The 17,534-nt window shown below is 38.5% G+C and overlaps 1 protein-coding gene across 4 annotated transcripts in view; it reads left to right on the top strand.

The window, feature by feature from the left end:
* The window catches only part of nvl (nuclear VCP like), a 49,944-nt gene extending 33,181 nt beyond the window's left edge, over positions 1-16,763 (top strand). For 2 of the 4 annotated variants that reach the window (XM_079280959.1, XM_079280958.1), the window contains exons 15-24: positions 3,112-3,333; positions 3,933-4,037; positions 4,890-4,952; positions 5,251-5,370; positions 9,292-9,391; positions 11,590-11,696; positions 11,973-12,049; positions 12,170-12,261; positions 13,927-14,024; positions 16,587-16,763. In XM_079280959.1, the coding sequence (XP_079137085.1) occupies positions 3,112-3,333; positions 3,933-4,037; positions 4,890-4,952; positions 5,251-5,370; positions 9,292-9,391; positions 11,590-11,696; positions 11,973-12,049; positions 12,170-12,261; positions 13,927-14,024; positions 16,587-16,631 (1,029 nt within the window). In that variant the 3' untranslated portion in view covers positions 16,632-16,763. Of the gene's footprint in view, positions 1-3,111; positions 3,334-3,932; positions 4,038-4,889; positions 4,953-5,250; positions 5,371-9,291; positions 9,392-11,589; positions 11,697-11,972; positions 12,050-12,169; positions 12,262-13,926; positions 14,025-16,586 lie in introns of those variants that run through there. The other 2 variants (XM_079280960.1, XR_013772475.1) reach the window with 2 other exon arrangements.
* Positions 16,764-17,534: the final 771 nt, after the last annotated feature.

Below are 17,534 nucleotides of genomic sequence, written 5' to 3'. Positions count from 1 at the left end.
AACTATTGATTTCTGAGTATATGCTTTTTATATCCTGACCTTCCCCTGATCGTGTATGCATGTTTTCGAGGCAGCTCTGTTGGGCTCAACTCTTCTTGACACATCTAAATGAAGACACAGAAAATAACATAAGAGCCCAGTATGACCAGAATCCTAACACGTTAATTCACTTCACAACAATGACGTTAACAGAGAGAATAGAGCTGAAACAAGTGGATTAATAACCACAGATAAAGATCATGCACACTAATTTCTCTTTTTAGAAGATGAGAAAAATATAATATTGTGGCTTTTTTGACATCACTTCACACCTAAATGAACTGAATTTAAAGCTGCAGGACAATTCAGTGAAATTCATTTTTTCTGAAATTAATTACTTTATTTTAAGATGCACATTTCTGAAAAGCTTTCTGTTATGTCAGTTATTCTTCAATCCAGCCCTAATTGTATTTGAAATTAGAAGAACATTTATTCATGTATTTCTATGTATTTATAATCCATCCAGTTACATTTGAAAAGTGAGAAAAATAATTGTTAAAATATAATTGATGTGTACTTTCTTTATTTGATTTGACAGTTGTTGACCACACAAACGTTGTTACTACTACTAGGCTTCTTGGATATATATATTTATTTATTTATATATATATATATATATATATATATATATATATATATATATATATATATATATATATATATTTTTTTTTTTTTTTAACCATATAAACAGGGATTTTAATTAAAATATTCATGCAGAGGTGTGTATAGATCACAGCCAGTGGTACCCAAAAGCCATACTTGAGTAAAAGTAAAGATACCTTACTGGAAAATGACTCCAGTAAAAGTCACCTATTAGAATACTACTTGAGTAAAAGTCTTAAAGTATCTGATATTTATTGTACTTAAGTATCAATAGTCATTTTCTGATATTAAATGTGCTTAAGTATTGAAAGTAAAAGTACAAGTAAATGCTGTTGATAAAAATGCAAAGGGTCAGAATTTTGAGAATTATTAAGTTTATTCTTTTAAGTGCAGTGGCCACCATGACCAAGGACATGGAGCTGTGTTGAACATAATTGGGTTGGCTGTGATCCATCCAGGAGCAACAATGTTCAACGTAATATATTGTACATAAGTATACTTTTGCATCTACTATGAACTTATCATAATTCTCCGAAAAGCAATAGAACACTGTGCAGGAGTTGTAACAGCGTGTTTATAAGTCTGCTCATTCTGACTAGAGGATGTAGAGGGCAAATGCATAATACTGTGTTCAGCAAAGAATATCCACTTGATGCATCAGGTCAGTGTTTTGAGAAAGGACACCTGCCTTGTAAACTCCTATGGGCCTGATTTGAACACAATAGGCAAAGGTTTTGCTCAAGCTGAATCTGCAATTGGGCGACTGCTACCATCATAACTCCATCTGATCATCCACAAAATGACTCGAATATCAAAACATGATCAATACTAAAGCACCACCGAAAGTAACAACCCAGTCATTACTTGAAACTGAAAAATGCCCTGTTCATCTTCAAAAGAAGTTGGTTTTCAAAATTGGGAGAATTCAATCTCGCTCTTCTTGGGCTGAAGACTAGTCCTGCGACGCTAAATAGCCTTTAACAGGCCGCTGACGCAGGTAGAGGTGTGTTAAGCTTCACAGACATAATGTTAAGTTAGCTAACGTTAGCCAAATAGTGCTGCAATGATTATAGCTAAGATGACTCAAATCAACAAAATCTCACAACTGTCAACACTTCCTCAGCTCACTAACTCGCTAGCGATCCACGGGTGTTGGTCTTCGTCACCACCGTAGATTGTTGCGGGAGTAGCAGGTGCTTCCATTTCTGCTTCCGTCATGAAATCAGTCATCGTAGAGTGGAATTATCCCAGGATGCTCGCTAGCTAGCATCCTTTTTTATGTAACTTTTGAAAATGAGACCTCGGTCTCAATTGATTTTGTCTAAATAAAGGTTAATAATAACAATGATTCAAAAAAAAAAGAAGAAAGAAGCTAACTAGCCAGCTGTTCAACTGGAGCTAAAATACTGATTCATCACTGAATAATAAATTAGTTTTTCGCTTCAAGTAAAATTGTCCTATCACTTAATTTGATTCTCAGAGTACATCAGAATGCTACATGTTAAAGCTCATATTTAAAATATAATTATCCGAGCATGCACCCCCCCCCCCCTGGCAGGGTTTCGGGCGTGTAACCTTTTTCACCTGTGAGTTTGCAGGTATGAGCATTTGTAGTACTAGTAGTTTTAGTAGTAGTTGCAGTAATAGTAGTAGCAATAGCAGTTGTTAGTAGAAGTGGTAGTTGTACTATAAATATTACTAGTACTAAAAGTATGTCGCAGTCATGATATTTGTAGTAGTAGTAGAAGTGGTAGTAGAAGTATTAGTAGTCATAGTAATAGCTGTAGTAGTAGTCGTAGTAGTTAAAATAACAGCAGTATTAGTAGATGAAGTAGTAGTAATAGTAATAGCAGTATTTGAAGTAGCAGTAATAGCAGTAGTAGTAGTACTAGTAGCTGTATTAGTATTGGTAGTAGTAGTAATAGTAGCAACAGCAGAAGTTGTAGTAATACTAGAAATATTAGCAGCAGTAGTAGTCGTTGTCGCAGGATTAGGAAGAGCATTACTACAACTTCTGCTAATGCTAATACTTTTCCTGCATTGTAATTCAGCTCCTAGCTTCTTTCGATAATACAAGTCTGCCAGTTTCACACCATTTTTCACCACATTTCAGCTAGAAGGGTTTTCAGCAGTGCATTTGTCTGTATTTTAGCAATTATTTTGCGATTCATTTCAGCTTTCAGCATTCCAATGCATTTTCTAGTTAATTATTACCTTGATTTGTGTTTCAAGTCATGCTTTTGGGTCCTTGAATTTGAGGGACATGGGCCTGTAAAGTGCTCAGTCCTTGAATTTAATGTTGAGGAAGGCGTGGGAATCTTGTTAATAATGCAATGTTGGTACCTCTCAATTAGTTTGAGAGTGATAGCCATCTCCAGTTCTGTGTTTTGAATTTAGCTTGAGGGGCCTTCAGACGGCAATGTCTTTCTTGCTTTCCTGTTATTCTAATGAGTTGTGTTATGTGTCCAGCAGGGGGATCTGTGGCACCTGCTGCAATTGTTAAAGAGCACTGTGACACTATCAGAAGAAGAGCTGGCTGGCCTGTCCATCCTCATGTCAGACTTCCTGGCCTCTCTGTCCAGTGTTCAGCCTTCAGCCAAGAGGGAGGGCTTTGCCACCGTGCCTGATGTCACCTGGGAGGATGTGGGAGCCCTGCAGGACATCAGAGAGGAACTCACCATGGCCATATTGGTAAACAAACCAAGCTTCTTCATGATTAACATCCTTGATCCAGACTGACCAGACTGCACTTAAGACATGAAGATGATTATCTTCATATCTTTTGTGGCCCTCTCACATGTGTTTACAAACTTAAGTCATAGGTGTGGAGGAATTTTGATCATTCCTGAAAAACCAATCACAACTTTAATCTTGTTTGCCTTAGTCTTTTTAGCTTGTTGACTCTAAGTCACCCTGCACTTGGTATTAGTCATCCTTAGTTACTTATAACTCTCAGCTGACCCCCTGCTGCATGGAGAAAGCTCTCTCCAAGGCTTTCTGTGGTTAATCTTATCAGTGTATCCATAGATTGCCCTGTTGACTTATTCCATAACTGGGAACATTGTCCCTTTTTAATATTTTAGAAATTAATTCTCGAGAAAGGTTTAGATGCACCAGTGAAACTGTGATCTGACTGATTCTACACCGATTGTGGGATACAAATCACTGACATCTACTGACGGTGACATCATCCACAGCTGTTACACAATGAACATACAGGGTTCCTTGGTGTACATTAATGGACTGGCCCAGGTGTGATCTGTGTGCGTGTCTGTGCCTGTCTCCTTCAGGCTCCAGTGCGCTCTCCAGAGCAGTTCAGGGCGCTTGGGCTCAGTGCTCCATCTGGTGTGCTGCTGGCTGGACCTCCAGGATGCGGAAAAACACTGCTGGCCAAGGTTTCCCATCACACAATTAATTATACCTAATAGTTAAGTAGTGGTAGTGAACTTAATACTGAGTAACACAGCACTGCAATAGATTTGTACAGTCTTAGTGTTATCTAAAATGTTTAGCCTTACAATATCTAGTATTCTATAATTGTAATTCTATAATATACAAATTTTCACAAATTATTTGTACTGTAATCAAAATAGATCCTGAACGATCAGTTTATACAGATTTGTAATGGCTAATTTATATCTATATTATTTAGAGAATGTTTTTTTAATTCACAGATCTGAGTCCTGTTATTGCATTCTCAAACATCTTGTAATCAGTCCAAGGATTGCCCCTGGACTAAAAAAAACTCTTCAGAGAGCTGAGTGTAGGACTTAAGTTGTTCATGAAGCTCCCTGCATCTGCAAGTTCTTTGATGATACATCTTAAGCATTTTGACACAAAATCAGGTATTATTCCGTCACAACCAGTCATATGTATTATTGAAGGAATAGTTAAGCATTTTGGGAAATGCGCTGATTTGTGTTCTTTCTGAGAGAAATGAGGTGATCAAAATCAATCTCATGTCTGTGTAGTACAGAGGATGTGGTTAGCCCAGCTTGGCATAAAGAATTGAAGCAGGGTGAAACGCCAAGCTCTGTCCAATGTTCATCCATAACTGGAAGGAAAAAAATGCAATAGTGGTTTTAGGAGGAGTTACGTGATGGAAATATTTGTTATGTAACAACTGCTGGTTGCCAGATTTGGTACCATTGTTTGGTACCAGTTTTTGTTTTGCTGCCTAAAATCTGGGCTAAATAAGTAAAACTGTGTGCCAGATTTTTCACTGTTACTCTGTTGTCTCCTGTCAGGCAGTGGCCAATGAGTCAGGCCTCAACTTCATCTCTGTCAAAGGTCCAGAGCTGCTCAACATGGTGAGTCACTGAGTCTCCCTGTGCATTGTTTTGCAGTTGGATTATAGTACAGCCAACAGACACTGACTTATCGCTGACTCATTCAGTTTGTTCTGCTAGCATCGCAGCAGTGTGCATCAGTGGCTGGTGTTTTTCAGCCTGTCTTCATGATCTCCTACCAGTTTGTGTTGCACTATATATTGAAAAGATGGTCATCTTCTTTGTCCTTATCCACTACTACACCCAATGAGTTAGAGAAGGCTGTTGTTAATATTATGTGGTTGCACTAACTGATGGATCTCTGTGCTTGTCTGGGCAGTATGTGGGAGAAAGTGAGCGGGCTGTCAGACAGGTCTTTCAGAGAGGAAGCAACTCAGCTCCTTGCGTCATCTTCTTTGACGAGATTGATGCTCTGTGTCCTCGCCGCTCAGGCCATGAGGTGAGAGGGATGAACTTCATGTAGCATGTTCAAAACATCAGATTCTACAATACAACACACCAGCCACTAGGGCTGGGCGGTATACCGGTTCAACCGGTATACCAGTTTCAATTTCCCATATGATATGAATTTTTAATATACCGTCATACCGGTGCACAGCCGAAACAACTTCTGTTGCTCTTCAACAGGCAGCAAAATATATTGTTCGCCGCTAGGAGCACTATGGACGGAGCTAGTTGTCTTACCTGTATTGAGTGGGACCCCTACTCATGGTTTACTTTATAACTTTATAACAACAATTATTATAACAACAATTAACAACCCACAACTAACGCTCTTTAACAGGGAAAAACACCATGACACAACAGTTTGTGACAGATAAACAATTTGTAGCACTAATAATTGTACATTTATAAAATTTCTCCGCCAAACTGCATGCTGGGTAAAGCTCGCTAACAGTCGGCTCACAGCTGTGAGAGGCTCTGTCGCAGCAGTAACGTTACATTAAAGAACAGAAAAGAGATATGCAAGATGAACAAAGACTGAACAATAAAAGGTATTTAGGTCAGACACATGCAACACTGATTACCATAATATGTGTGGTATTTGTTATAAATGTACATAGACGGTGACAAGAAGCTATAGGCTCTATATATATATATATATATATATATATAAATAACTAAAGAAATAAACCAAAACAACACGTACTAACAACTAAATCCTACGGTCTAATCCCGTTTCTTTCTATGGAGGGGCTTAGGGCCCAGGGGAATGTAGGTGAAGGAAACAGGAAGTGACGGAACGGAAGACACGCCACACAAACAGCTGTTCACCGCTCGCTGCCCTGCCGTTTATTAATTAATGCTTTAACACGGAAAAAAATACCGTGATATACTGTCAAACCGCCAGAGTCTTACAAAATACCGTGATATGCATTTTTGGTCATACCGCCCAGCCCTACCAGCCACATTGTGGAGCATCCTGTCAGTTGATGCCAGTAGCACACACTAAATGCATCATAAAGACAGGTGAAGCAGTCAGGGTACAGGAGCAGGAATGTGAGTAACCAGGGAGGAATTGAGATATAACTCCTTTCCTTTCTGGTGAGGTGATGCACATCCACCCTGGGACATAGAAAATTGCCATTTCCAAACTACTTATGGTATTGTGGTGGCAGACTTAACTAGAAAAAGCATTTTCTGCCGAAAATGCGTTGGAATGCTGAAAGCTGAAATTAATGGTGAAAAAATTGCTGAAAATTAAGAAATGGGAGACAATCTGTTTGAAAAATGTTGAAGCTCGAAAGCATTTAAACTGCACTGCTGAAAAACCTTCTAGTTGAAATGTCTAACTATGGTGTCTGTAGCTGAAAGTATGAGGAAGAAGAAGGCTTTGAAAGTTGAAGTATAACAGGATTTTTAAGATTTTCTCCATAGAGATCCCATTCAAAAGAAAATTGCAAAAAGCTTAATTCAAAAAGTTTAAAGATTACAAATATGAAAAGTCAAAGCACCCCTCTCCTGAAAGAGCTGAACATTTTGATATTTGAGCAATTTCTGTAGCTTAAACAAATTTCAGAAGTAGTGATATTTGTAGTAATAGTAGTAGAAGTTGTATTTGAAGTAGAAGTATTATTAGTAGTAGAAGTATTAGTAGCATTAGAATAAGTAGTAGTCGTAGCAGTAGTGATATTTGTAATAGTAGTAGTAGAAGTCGTAGTTGTAGTAGAAGTATCATTAGCAGTAGAAGTATTAGTATTAAGAAGAAGTATTGGTATTTAGAAGAAGTAGTAGTATTTAGAAGAAGTAGTAGCCTAGTATCAGTAGTAGTAGTAATAGCTGTAGTAGTGGTCATAGTATTTAATATAACAGTAGTAGTAGTAAAAGTAATGGCAGTATTTAAAGTAGCAGTAGTAGTTGTACTAGTAGCAGTCGTACTAATAGCTGTCGTAGTATTAGTACTGGTAGTAGCATGAATAGCAGTAGTAGCAGTTGTAGTATAAGTAATAGTCGTAGTGCTAGTAATAGCAGTAGTGGTAGTGATAATATTGATGGTAGCAGTAATAGCACTAGTAATAGTAGCAACAGCAAAAGTTGTAGTAGAAGTAGTAGCAGCAGTAGTCGTAGTAATACTAGACATATTAGCAGCAGTAGTAGTTGTTGCAGTATTAGTAAGAGCATTCATTATTTAAACAAAAAAGCAGAATTTTGAGCTTAATGTTTACATACAGTTAATCCATGGGGCTTTTATTTTGAAAGGGTGGGGCTGGGTGGGGGAGGGAGGGGGAGAGGAGACATAATCATAATGTTTGACACACATAAACAGAAGTTATTAAATGACAGGCTTCATCACAAGCAGTTCAGTTAGAATTCACTCTCTGGGGCTTTTATTTTGAAATGGGGTGTGGGGGAGAAGGGGAGAGGAGACAGAATCATAATGTTAGATAAACACAAACCGGTTATTAAATGACAGGCTCATCACAAGCATTTCAGTTAGGATTCATTCTGTGGGGCTTTTATTTTAAAATGGCGTGTGTGTGTGGGGGTGGAGGAGGGGGGAAAGACCTCTAAAGATCCCTAAGACCTGAATGACTATGAGAGACACAGAGAGAGAGGGAGAGGAGTGTATGTGCGCATGTGTCTGTGAGTGTGTGTGTTTATCAACATCACTAATTGGCTCAATCGCGAACACCTGTGTGCCTGAAGCCATTTGAAAATATTCTCCATAGAGATCCTATTGAAAATAAAAAGCTTAATAATTCAAAAAGTTTAAAGGTTAGAAATATGAAAAGTCATAGCACCCCTCTGGTGAAAGAGCTGAACATTTTAATAGTTGAACGGTTTCTGTAGCTTAAAAAATGAAGGAGGAGAAGCAGTGCGACAGAAGAAATAGAAGAAGTTGAATAAAGATTCGAAGAACAATAGTTCTTAACAGCATTCCAACAATAAAGAAACAGGATAACAATAGTTGGAATGCTTAACAGCGTTCCAACAATAAACTGATTAAGAAGGCCGGCTCCATCATTGGTTGTAAACAAGACTATCTGGAAGAAGTGGTGGAGGACACTGAAGAAACTATTATCCATCTTGGATAACCCGGACCACCCTCTCCACCACCTCCTGCAGGGACAGCGGAGCACTTTCTCCAACGGGCTGATTCAGCTCCGCTGTCACAAGGATAGATACAGGAAAACATTCCTGCCCTCTGCAATATCACTGTATAATAAATCACCTCTGGCCAAGTCAAACACAAGACTATAACTAACGCAAGACTTGTGCACTACTGTTTTGTTTATTTTATTTTTATTTTTTTTCCTAGTTTGTTAATTTAACACAATTCTATTCAGTGTATATACTGTGCATTTTTATTACCGGTACTTTGTTTTCTTAAATTGAATAGGTCCTGCTCTGTTATTTTATTATATTGTGTATCGTGTGCATTTTCCATACCCAATATTTTATTTTATTGTGTAACCCTGTTTGCTGCTGCCACAGACAAATTTCCCCTTGGGGATGAATAAAGTACATTTCTATTCTTCTTCTATTCTAACTTGTCATCGATTGTGTGGAGGCATAAAAAACTGTGTGCTTTGATGTGAGTCATATGCCACCAGTATGTCACAATACCTAAGCATACCATAAAAGACCAAAAGTTAAACTTTTACGATTTCACCAATTACCAAAACTGTCGACTTTAGACTGTTACCACATATAACTAGAAACTGCTCCTAACAGAAAAAAAGATTTAATATCTTCTTAAGATAGAAAACATTTTTTTTTTAGATCACATTTCCTAAAGCTATAAGAGCAACCCACTCATTGATTTCTGCATGTGATCTACTATGTAATCACGGTTCATATAGCTTGCTTTTGTAGTGACTTGGTGATGTCTGTATGAATAGTGTTTGTGTGTATTCAGTCAGGAGCCAGTGTGCGGGTGGTCAACCAGCTGCTCACAGAGATGGATGGCTTGGAGACTCGACGGCAGGTCTTCATCATGGCTGCAACTAACAGACCAGGTACAGATCCAGACACACATGAACCCCACAGGGTAACCAGAGACATGCTGAAGTCTGAACCAAGCTGAGATGGTTCCAGCTTATTGGCTCAGCAGAAAGGGAGGGGAGCTGGAGTTGTATTTTTGGGGCAATGTTTTGACAGAAGTACTGCACTTAAGTACAATTTTGATGTACTTTTATTTGAGTAATTCCATTTTATCCTACTTTATTCTTTTATTCACTTCATTTCACAGGGAAATCTTGTACTCCCTACATTTATCTCTCAGATATAGCTACTACCGGTAGTTAAGTTTCAGGTTGTGATTTAACATAAAAAATGTCTACCTTTATAAAATACAGTGCATTGTTAAAGATGTATTAAGCCTGCTGTCTTTTGTAGAGTGTCATGTGTTGCTGGTCCTCCTCGAATGTTCAAGACCAAAAGAGGTGGGAAATCAAATGTGTACATCTCGAATATTGGCAGTTTTACAAACATTTATGGGAAACAAAACTTTGAGGTCTGCGTGGTTTGTCTGCATGTCAGAGTGCCCGCTGTCATCTCTCCTTCACTGTCCACGAACCTTTGGATGTAGAGCCTGCCCTCAAACATGCTCTGCGGCGCCTGGCTTTCCTCTGACTGGCTAGGAGTGCCTCATCGGCTTTACCGGGGCTGGCCCATCTGGCCAGAAGAGTTTGTTTTAGACTTGTCTATAAGACACCGTTTTAATAATAATAATTGTTGGAATGCTGTTAAGCATTCCAACTATTGTTATCCTATTTCTTTATTGAAGCCTGCCATTTAATAACCTCTGTTTATGTGTGTCAAACATGATGATTATGTCTCCTCTCCCCCTCCCCCCCCCCCACCCAGTCCCACCCTTTCAAAATAAAAGCCTCATGGATTAACTGTATTTCAACGTTTAGCTCAAAATTAGGCTTTTTTGTTGAAATAATGAATGCTCTTACTAATACTGTGACAACTACTACTATTGCTAATATTTCTAGTATTACTACTACTACTACTAATTCAACTTTTGCTGTTGCTACTATTCCTGCTACTGCTATTACTGCTACCATAAATAGTATTACTACCACTACTGCTATTACTACCACTACTATTATTACTTATACCACAACTGCTAATACTGCTATTCCTGCTACTACCAGTACTAATACTACTACAGCTATTAGTACGACTGCTACTAGTACTACTACTACTGCTACTTCAAAAACTGACTTTACTATTACTATTACTACTACTACTTATTATACTACTACTGTTCTATAAAATACTACAACCACTACTACAGCTATTACTACGACTGCTGATACTACTACTTCTACTACTTCTTCTAATTACAAATACTTCGACGACAACTTCTACTACTACTGCTCCTACAAATATCACTACTGCTACAACTAGTACTTATTCAAATGCTACTCATACTTATTCTGCGAATAATACTTCTACTACTACTACAACAAATATCACTACTGCTGCAATTCTTTTAAGCTACAGAAACCGTTTGAATATCAAAATGTTCAGCTCTTTCAGGAGAGGGGTGATATAACTTTATATTTGTAATCTTTCAACTTTTTGAATTATTCAGCTTTTTGCAATTTTTTTTAAATTGGATATCTATTTTCAGCAATGTTTTTGAGATTAATTTCAGCTTTCAGCATCCCAACGCATTTTCAGCAGGAAATGCATTTTCTAGTTATTATTATTATTGTGCTCTCAGGAGGAGGAAGATGAAGAGGAGATGTTTAACAATGAACTTGTGGTTCTTGATGATGATAATGATGTCGGGGACAATAATATTGGTAGGGATGGTGACTCTGTTTTTGAGCAAATTGTAACATACAGTATACCAGCAATAAAGAAAAAAAGGCCTGCCTCTAATACAGGCCTGCTTCAAATAAAAGTCTCTTATCTCCTGCAGTTGAGGTAAATAAAGGCCTTGATCTTTATTTGAGGAAATATGGATATTAGTCTGGGGACATTTTTTGTGATATAATTTTACTTTTGACACTGACCACATGATGCTGAAAACACATCTGTACTTAGCATTTTAAATGCAGGACTTTTACTGGTAATAAAGTATTTTTACATTGTTGGATTGGTACTTTTAATGAAGAATAATATCTAAATACTTCTTTCACCACTATTTTTCAATCTGTGACAAGGATTTTAAATGTCATGTCTTGTCTCTTGCCAGATATAATCGACCCTGCCATACTGAGGCCAGGTCGTCTGGATAAAACCTTGTATGTAGGTCTGCCACCTCAAGCAGACCGCCATGCCATCCTGCTTACCATTACTAAGGTACACGTTAACCAGAGATACAGGAGAGGGGCCCAAAGATTAAAGTAAAATTACCCCTAATGCCATTTTATAAGCTAGACGTTTATTTTTAAATGTTACTTAATTTGTTTTGTTTTTTTAAACCAGTACAGGTATATGTTGGAAAGACATACGGTAGTTTAGTTCACATTTGAAGGTGCTAGGCTATCACTTTCCCCCTGCTTACAGTCTTTGTGTCAAGCTAGGCTAACCACATCTAAGACCATGTTTGAATGCACAGTTGTTGATCTTCTGTAGGGAGGGACCAAACCTCAGCTGGAGCAGGATGTCTGTCTCGAAGAGATTGCCTTCGATGAGCGCTGTGATTGCTTCAGGTAATTCCCAGCTGGAAACAACAACTTTCTTTGAACACTTACTGGACATATTCATACTGTTTCTCCTCCTTTTAGTCTGACAATTGAACGTGCGTGCGTGTGTGTGTGTTCGTGTTCCAGTGGAGCTGACCTGACTGCGTTAGTGAGGGAAGCATCTGTTAATGCCCTGAGGGTCTACCTGAAGTCTCAGAATTCCCAAACTACTTCTTCTGGTAACTTGACTTATATCTCTGTACTTAAAGATGCAACTGTAATGTGTTTTTCAGATTCGCATATTATTAGCAATCATTTTGGTGTATATGTTTGGGGTGGGGTTGATTGATTTGGTATCCTGGCACTTTCCATTAAACCTAGTGCCAGAAATGTGACCTTCCACTCTGATCTTATGAGCCATTATCACCTTAATAAAATGGTACAATTCAGTTTTTAGCTAATTAGATTCAGCGCTGTAGTCAAAACTGTCTAAAGCTGTTTCAAGATTCAGTTGATGCCAAGTCCACATTAGTCTGAGTCCAAAAAACAACAACGGAACATTGCACATTCAGTTTTATTAATTTGATTGTCGTCTTTTTGTTTATAATGTACTGTGATATTACGCCAATTACTTAGCACAGTCATTTGGATTTGGAAAGGTTTGGCAGGAACGATTGAGAAAATATACAATATTAGAAACAAAATATTCCTGCAAAATGTTACAGTCTGATATATTTGCAGGCATTCTAAAATGAGGAACAAAGACACATGATGAAAAATAAGCATTACCTGAACTAAATGACAGAACAGGGAATGTTCTGACTTTCAAATGGTTTTATCATATACTGTGTGTTTACTCCTTATGCTAGCAGTGTCCTGTAGAAAAGGGGAAACACGTGATTCACAGTTGTAAAGTAAATGTGGAAGGGGAAATTGCAAGTTGGACAATGGTAACTGTAGTAACTTTCACAAGCAGCAACCTCTGGTGGAACATGGAAGTGCCAAAAACTAAATTTCTTCGAATGGCTAACTAAGGCTTGCTCCAAAAGCCAGTCAATCCCCATAGACCCCCATGTTAAAATGGCCAACTTTACAGAAGAAATAAAAATATTTTTTTACAGCCTTATACAAAGTATAGACAAGACTTTTTACAAGTTTCTTCGGAGAGAAAAGGGTACCATTTAGAAAAGCTGGTGTCGGTGACAACAGACGGGGCTCCCGCCATGACGGGCCGGCATACAGGCTTCATTGCGCAATGCAAAGGTGAACCAGACCTCCCAAAATGTCTACATTAACACTGCAGCATTCACCAGCAGGCACTATGTGCAAAATTAACCGGCTTTGATCATGTGATGATACAAAAATGAGATGAGATGTGATGCCTCCGACTTTCAAATGTTGAAATATCTGTTTCCTACCAACACTGTTGTGGAAATCATTATTAATAATTATTGTGAAGAATACTTAACTTTGATCATGTGATCAGACAGTCTCTTCACATTTATTATTAAAAGGTGATCTGTGCAACTTTGTTGTTGAGGAAGTTTTATTGACAAGTAGCCCTTCGTACTACTCAGTACCCTTGAAGTAGCTCTGTTTCAAAAAGGTTGGTGACCCCTGACGTAGAGGCTTAAAGTTGGGCATAATTGAGAGCATGCGAGCAGGCCTTACTAGCTGCGTCACCTGGGCCCGCCTCAGCTCCATCGATGTGTCACCTCTTAAGATGCCGAGGCCGAAGCCACCTACATTGAGCTTCACAACGGCTGTTCAGAAACCTTTAGAGACTACGCCCATAATTTAGATGGTCTATGGACAGAATATAACAAAAAACAAACGGGACTGTCTCATGACGAGTTGACTGTTCTGTTCATTGACTTAAATGTATGTTCATTGTTTACACACAGGTCACACATTCACTTCTGGCTCAGTCGCTGACATCAGGGTGAGCAAACAGAACTTTGATGATGCCTTCAAGAAAGTCCGTCCATCTGTGTCCAAAAAGGTAAAGTGTAACGAGTACAATGATTGCTGTGTGACATGTAAAATGGGCCAACAAGGTGTAATACTTTTTCTTTTTTTTTTTGACTGAAATGCATTTCAGCTTTTAACCTCAGCTTTTAACCCTGTGTTTTTGTATTTTTGACACCTCCTAAAAGTATTTTGGGACACAAAATGGTCATTCAAAGGAACACGTTATTAAGAGCAACTTGTGTGCACAAATGATCAAAGTAACAAAATGAACATTATTACTGGGAGCATGGGAACCATCCACTGGAGCAATGGCGTAAACTGTCCCTTTGGGATTTGCATCCAGTGACCCTTCAATTCAGGGCAGGCAGTCTTCGCTTTGAGTTGCCGATATTCCATGTACATCATCAGAGTCCTTTACTTCTATGAGGCTATGGGCTGTGGCTCTTACTAATGACCCCCCCCCCCCCCCCCCCCTTCTGCATAAGCTGCATTATATGTGCTTTAACCTTCTCCCACTTGTGGTGGCAAAAACTATTAAATAGTACAGAGTGAGTCATATGATACTGAAATTAAGAAACATTGAGCAAAGAAGTTTGTCTTTAAAGTATTTATTCTTTGCGCAAAGAAGGTTCAATCGTCATACAGAATGCAAGGAGGAAGAACCTAGAGTGTTGGTTGTGTACGCCATGAGCACATGGTGGAGTCACTAGGACATCTGGACAACAGTGATCATTCAATGTCTGTTCAGCCTCACTCCTGGCGAACACTCCGAAAAGCAATATGGCACTGTGAAGGAGTTGTAACAGTGCGTTTATAAGTCTGCTCATTCCAACTAGAGGATGTAGAGGACAAATGCATAATATTATGTTCAGCAAAAAATATCCACTTGATGCATCAGGTCAGTGTTTAGAGAAAGGACACCTGCCTTGTAAACTCCTATGGGCCTGATTTGAACACAACAGACAAAGGTTTTGCTCAAGCTGAATCTGCAATTGGGCGACTGCTACCATCATAACTCCATCTGATCATCCACAACATGACTCAAATATCAAAACATGATCCATACTAAAGCACCACCGAAAGTAACATCCCAGTCATTACTTGAAACTGAAAAATGTCCGGTTCATCTTCAAAAGACAATTCTATTAGAATGTAAAGAAGTTACATTGTATTACAATGTAACTTCTTTACATTCTATTAGAATGTCCTTGGTCATGGTGCCACAGCACTTAAAATAATAAACTTCATAATTCTCAAAATTCTGACCCTTTGCTTTTTTATTAACAGCATTTACTTGTACTTTTACTTTCTATTAGAATGTAAAGAAGTTACAGTGTATAGAATGATTCTATTGAAGTTATTCCTTTTTTAAATGTTTTAGACGAGTCTCTAATCACTTTAAAAGAGTGATTATAGCTGATTTAACTTACAGACATGAGATTGATCTTCTCATGTCACTCTCTTTATACAATGATATAAATTCATCCCCGTTTTATTGATATCTTACGAAATGTTCTCCTCATTTTTCGTGCGTTTTTCCTGCAAAAGTCCAGCAACATGAGTCTGTTTCCGCTTGTTACATGCATACTGTCTTTTCAAAATAAACTTCCATCTTCACAGGAAACTACTTAGTTAGGTTTAGGAAAAGATCGTGGTTTGTGTTAAAATATCTACGGAAGCGGCGTTTCTTAAGTACGGAAGTCACGTCACAAATAAATCAACATTGGCTTCTCGTTTCACACACGGCACAAACTGCGGCCTCCTGGAGGAAACACCAGTGTTTGTTTGACCCGTCCACCTCTCCTCATCCCACCCGTCCTGTGTGGAATGCTACTCATGTAGTCGGTCGCTAGCTATAGCATATAGCATCATGGGCGTCACTGGGAATCAAAACACCGCGGCTTTGAGAGCACTTGTTTGCAATTGTGCATTAACGTGATTAACCAATGATTTAACTTGCTGCTAGGACCACTGATTCACCAAACCTGCTTGCTTGCAGTCTGTGTTCCACCACAGTCCCCGACGCTGCTCTCATGATTCATTTTTTTTCTAAAGATAGATTTTATTTTGTAGCGAGTAATGAAGGTTTCAGGGGAAATGTATCGGAGTCAAAGTATCAGTTTTCTTTGCAAAATGTAGTGAAGTCAACGGAAATATAAAAAATAAAGAAAAGTACAGATATCCAAAAAAACGACTTAAGTACAGTTACGAAGTATTTCTACTTCGTTACTATACACCACTGCAAGAGAGTAAGATCAGAGTAGAGCACAATAATGCCTTCGCCATAATAGGAAAAAAAATATGTTCTCCTCAAATGCAACGATGTAATTTTTTTTCCTTTTGTCCAGACCAAACCCTTAAACGGCAACAAATATGAGCTTGGCCTGTTGATTGATGGACTGTGTCAGTTGGAGACCTCTGTGCGTCACCTGTAAGTGAAGCACAGAGGTCAGCTGCTGTTTGGTGTGAGAAGTGCCAGGGAGAGGGGGCAGGGCTGACATCCTTTTTTAGATCCTTTTGATGGCACTCAGACTCAGCACAGCTGTGAAACCCACAACCATACAGTGACTGTTCCTCTGTGATCCCTCTGCAGGACCAGAGGATGTACGAGCAGCTCAGAGAGTCCCTCAGCAGATAACTACAAGACCAGAACCATGTAACCAGCAACGGTTCAACTCTGACTTAAGTTACTGTTGAATAATGATGTCATAAATGTATCTTATTGTGGTTGCATCATAATACTGATTCCTGCTTTTATAATAAATGTGTAGAAACCAGACTTATTTGTGTATTAATGTGTGTATATGCTAGAAGACAAAGGCTCTCAAGGGTACAAACTTTTGGAGGAATGCCAAATTAAGATCATTGAGATTCAGCTAAACTAATTCTCATCCATAGGAAACCAGGATCAAATACCATAATGTTTGTGGACAAAAATTGTGACAACTAATAACGGCAGCAGTAATAGTAATACAAGATTTTTAGGGTATGTTTCAGGTACTCTTGTGGACATATCCTACACGTTTTGTGATGATTGACCCACTTTTTGGTCTAGTTTTGTGCTGAGCTAAACCCATTTGAAGTATAAGAACAAGAAAACAAGCTTTTGATACATTTTAACAGTGGCGGGCCATATATTTTATACCTGGGCCTTCAGTGCTGGTTCTGCTACAGTTGAACCACCTCCCAATAACATGACGCCACAGCTACAGGTTATTTGTTTTGTGTAAAAACCTCATTCACATAATATATTCATAGTCATATTCACGGGCCATTCAAATATTCACATCAGAGGGAACACTATTAACCATATCATAAAAACTACATGATAGAAAATGCGGTTGTGTAAACCACATTGTGTAAAAGTCAAGTAAATCGGATGCAGTTTGTCAAAAACGCAGATTTCCTTTCGCCAGCAGGTGGCGCTGTGAGTACTAGTGAAAATAAGCTTGTTGACATCCTCAGGCCGTGAGTTTTATCAAGCATGTGAAGTTTGAGACTGTTTGGAACAAGTGCAGCTGAGTTACATCAGCTTTTTTCA

This window comes from Melanostigma gelatinosum (assembly GCF_949748355.1).
Source record: "Melanostigma gelatinosum genome assembly, chromosome: 12".
Taxonomy (NCBI): domain Eukaryota; kingdom Metazoa; phylum Chordata; class Actinopteri; order Perciformes; family Zoarcidae; genus Melanostigma; species Melanostigma gelatinosum.
This window is presented reverse-complemented; position numbering and strand designations above follow the sequence as displayed.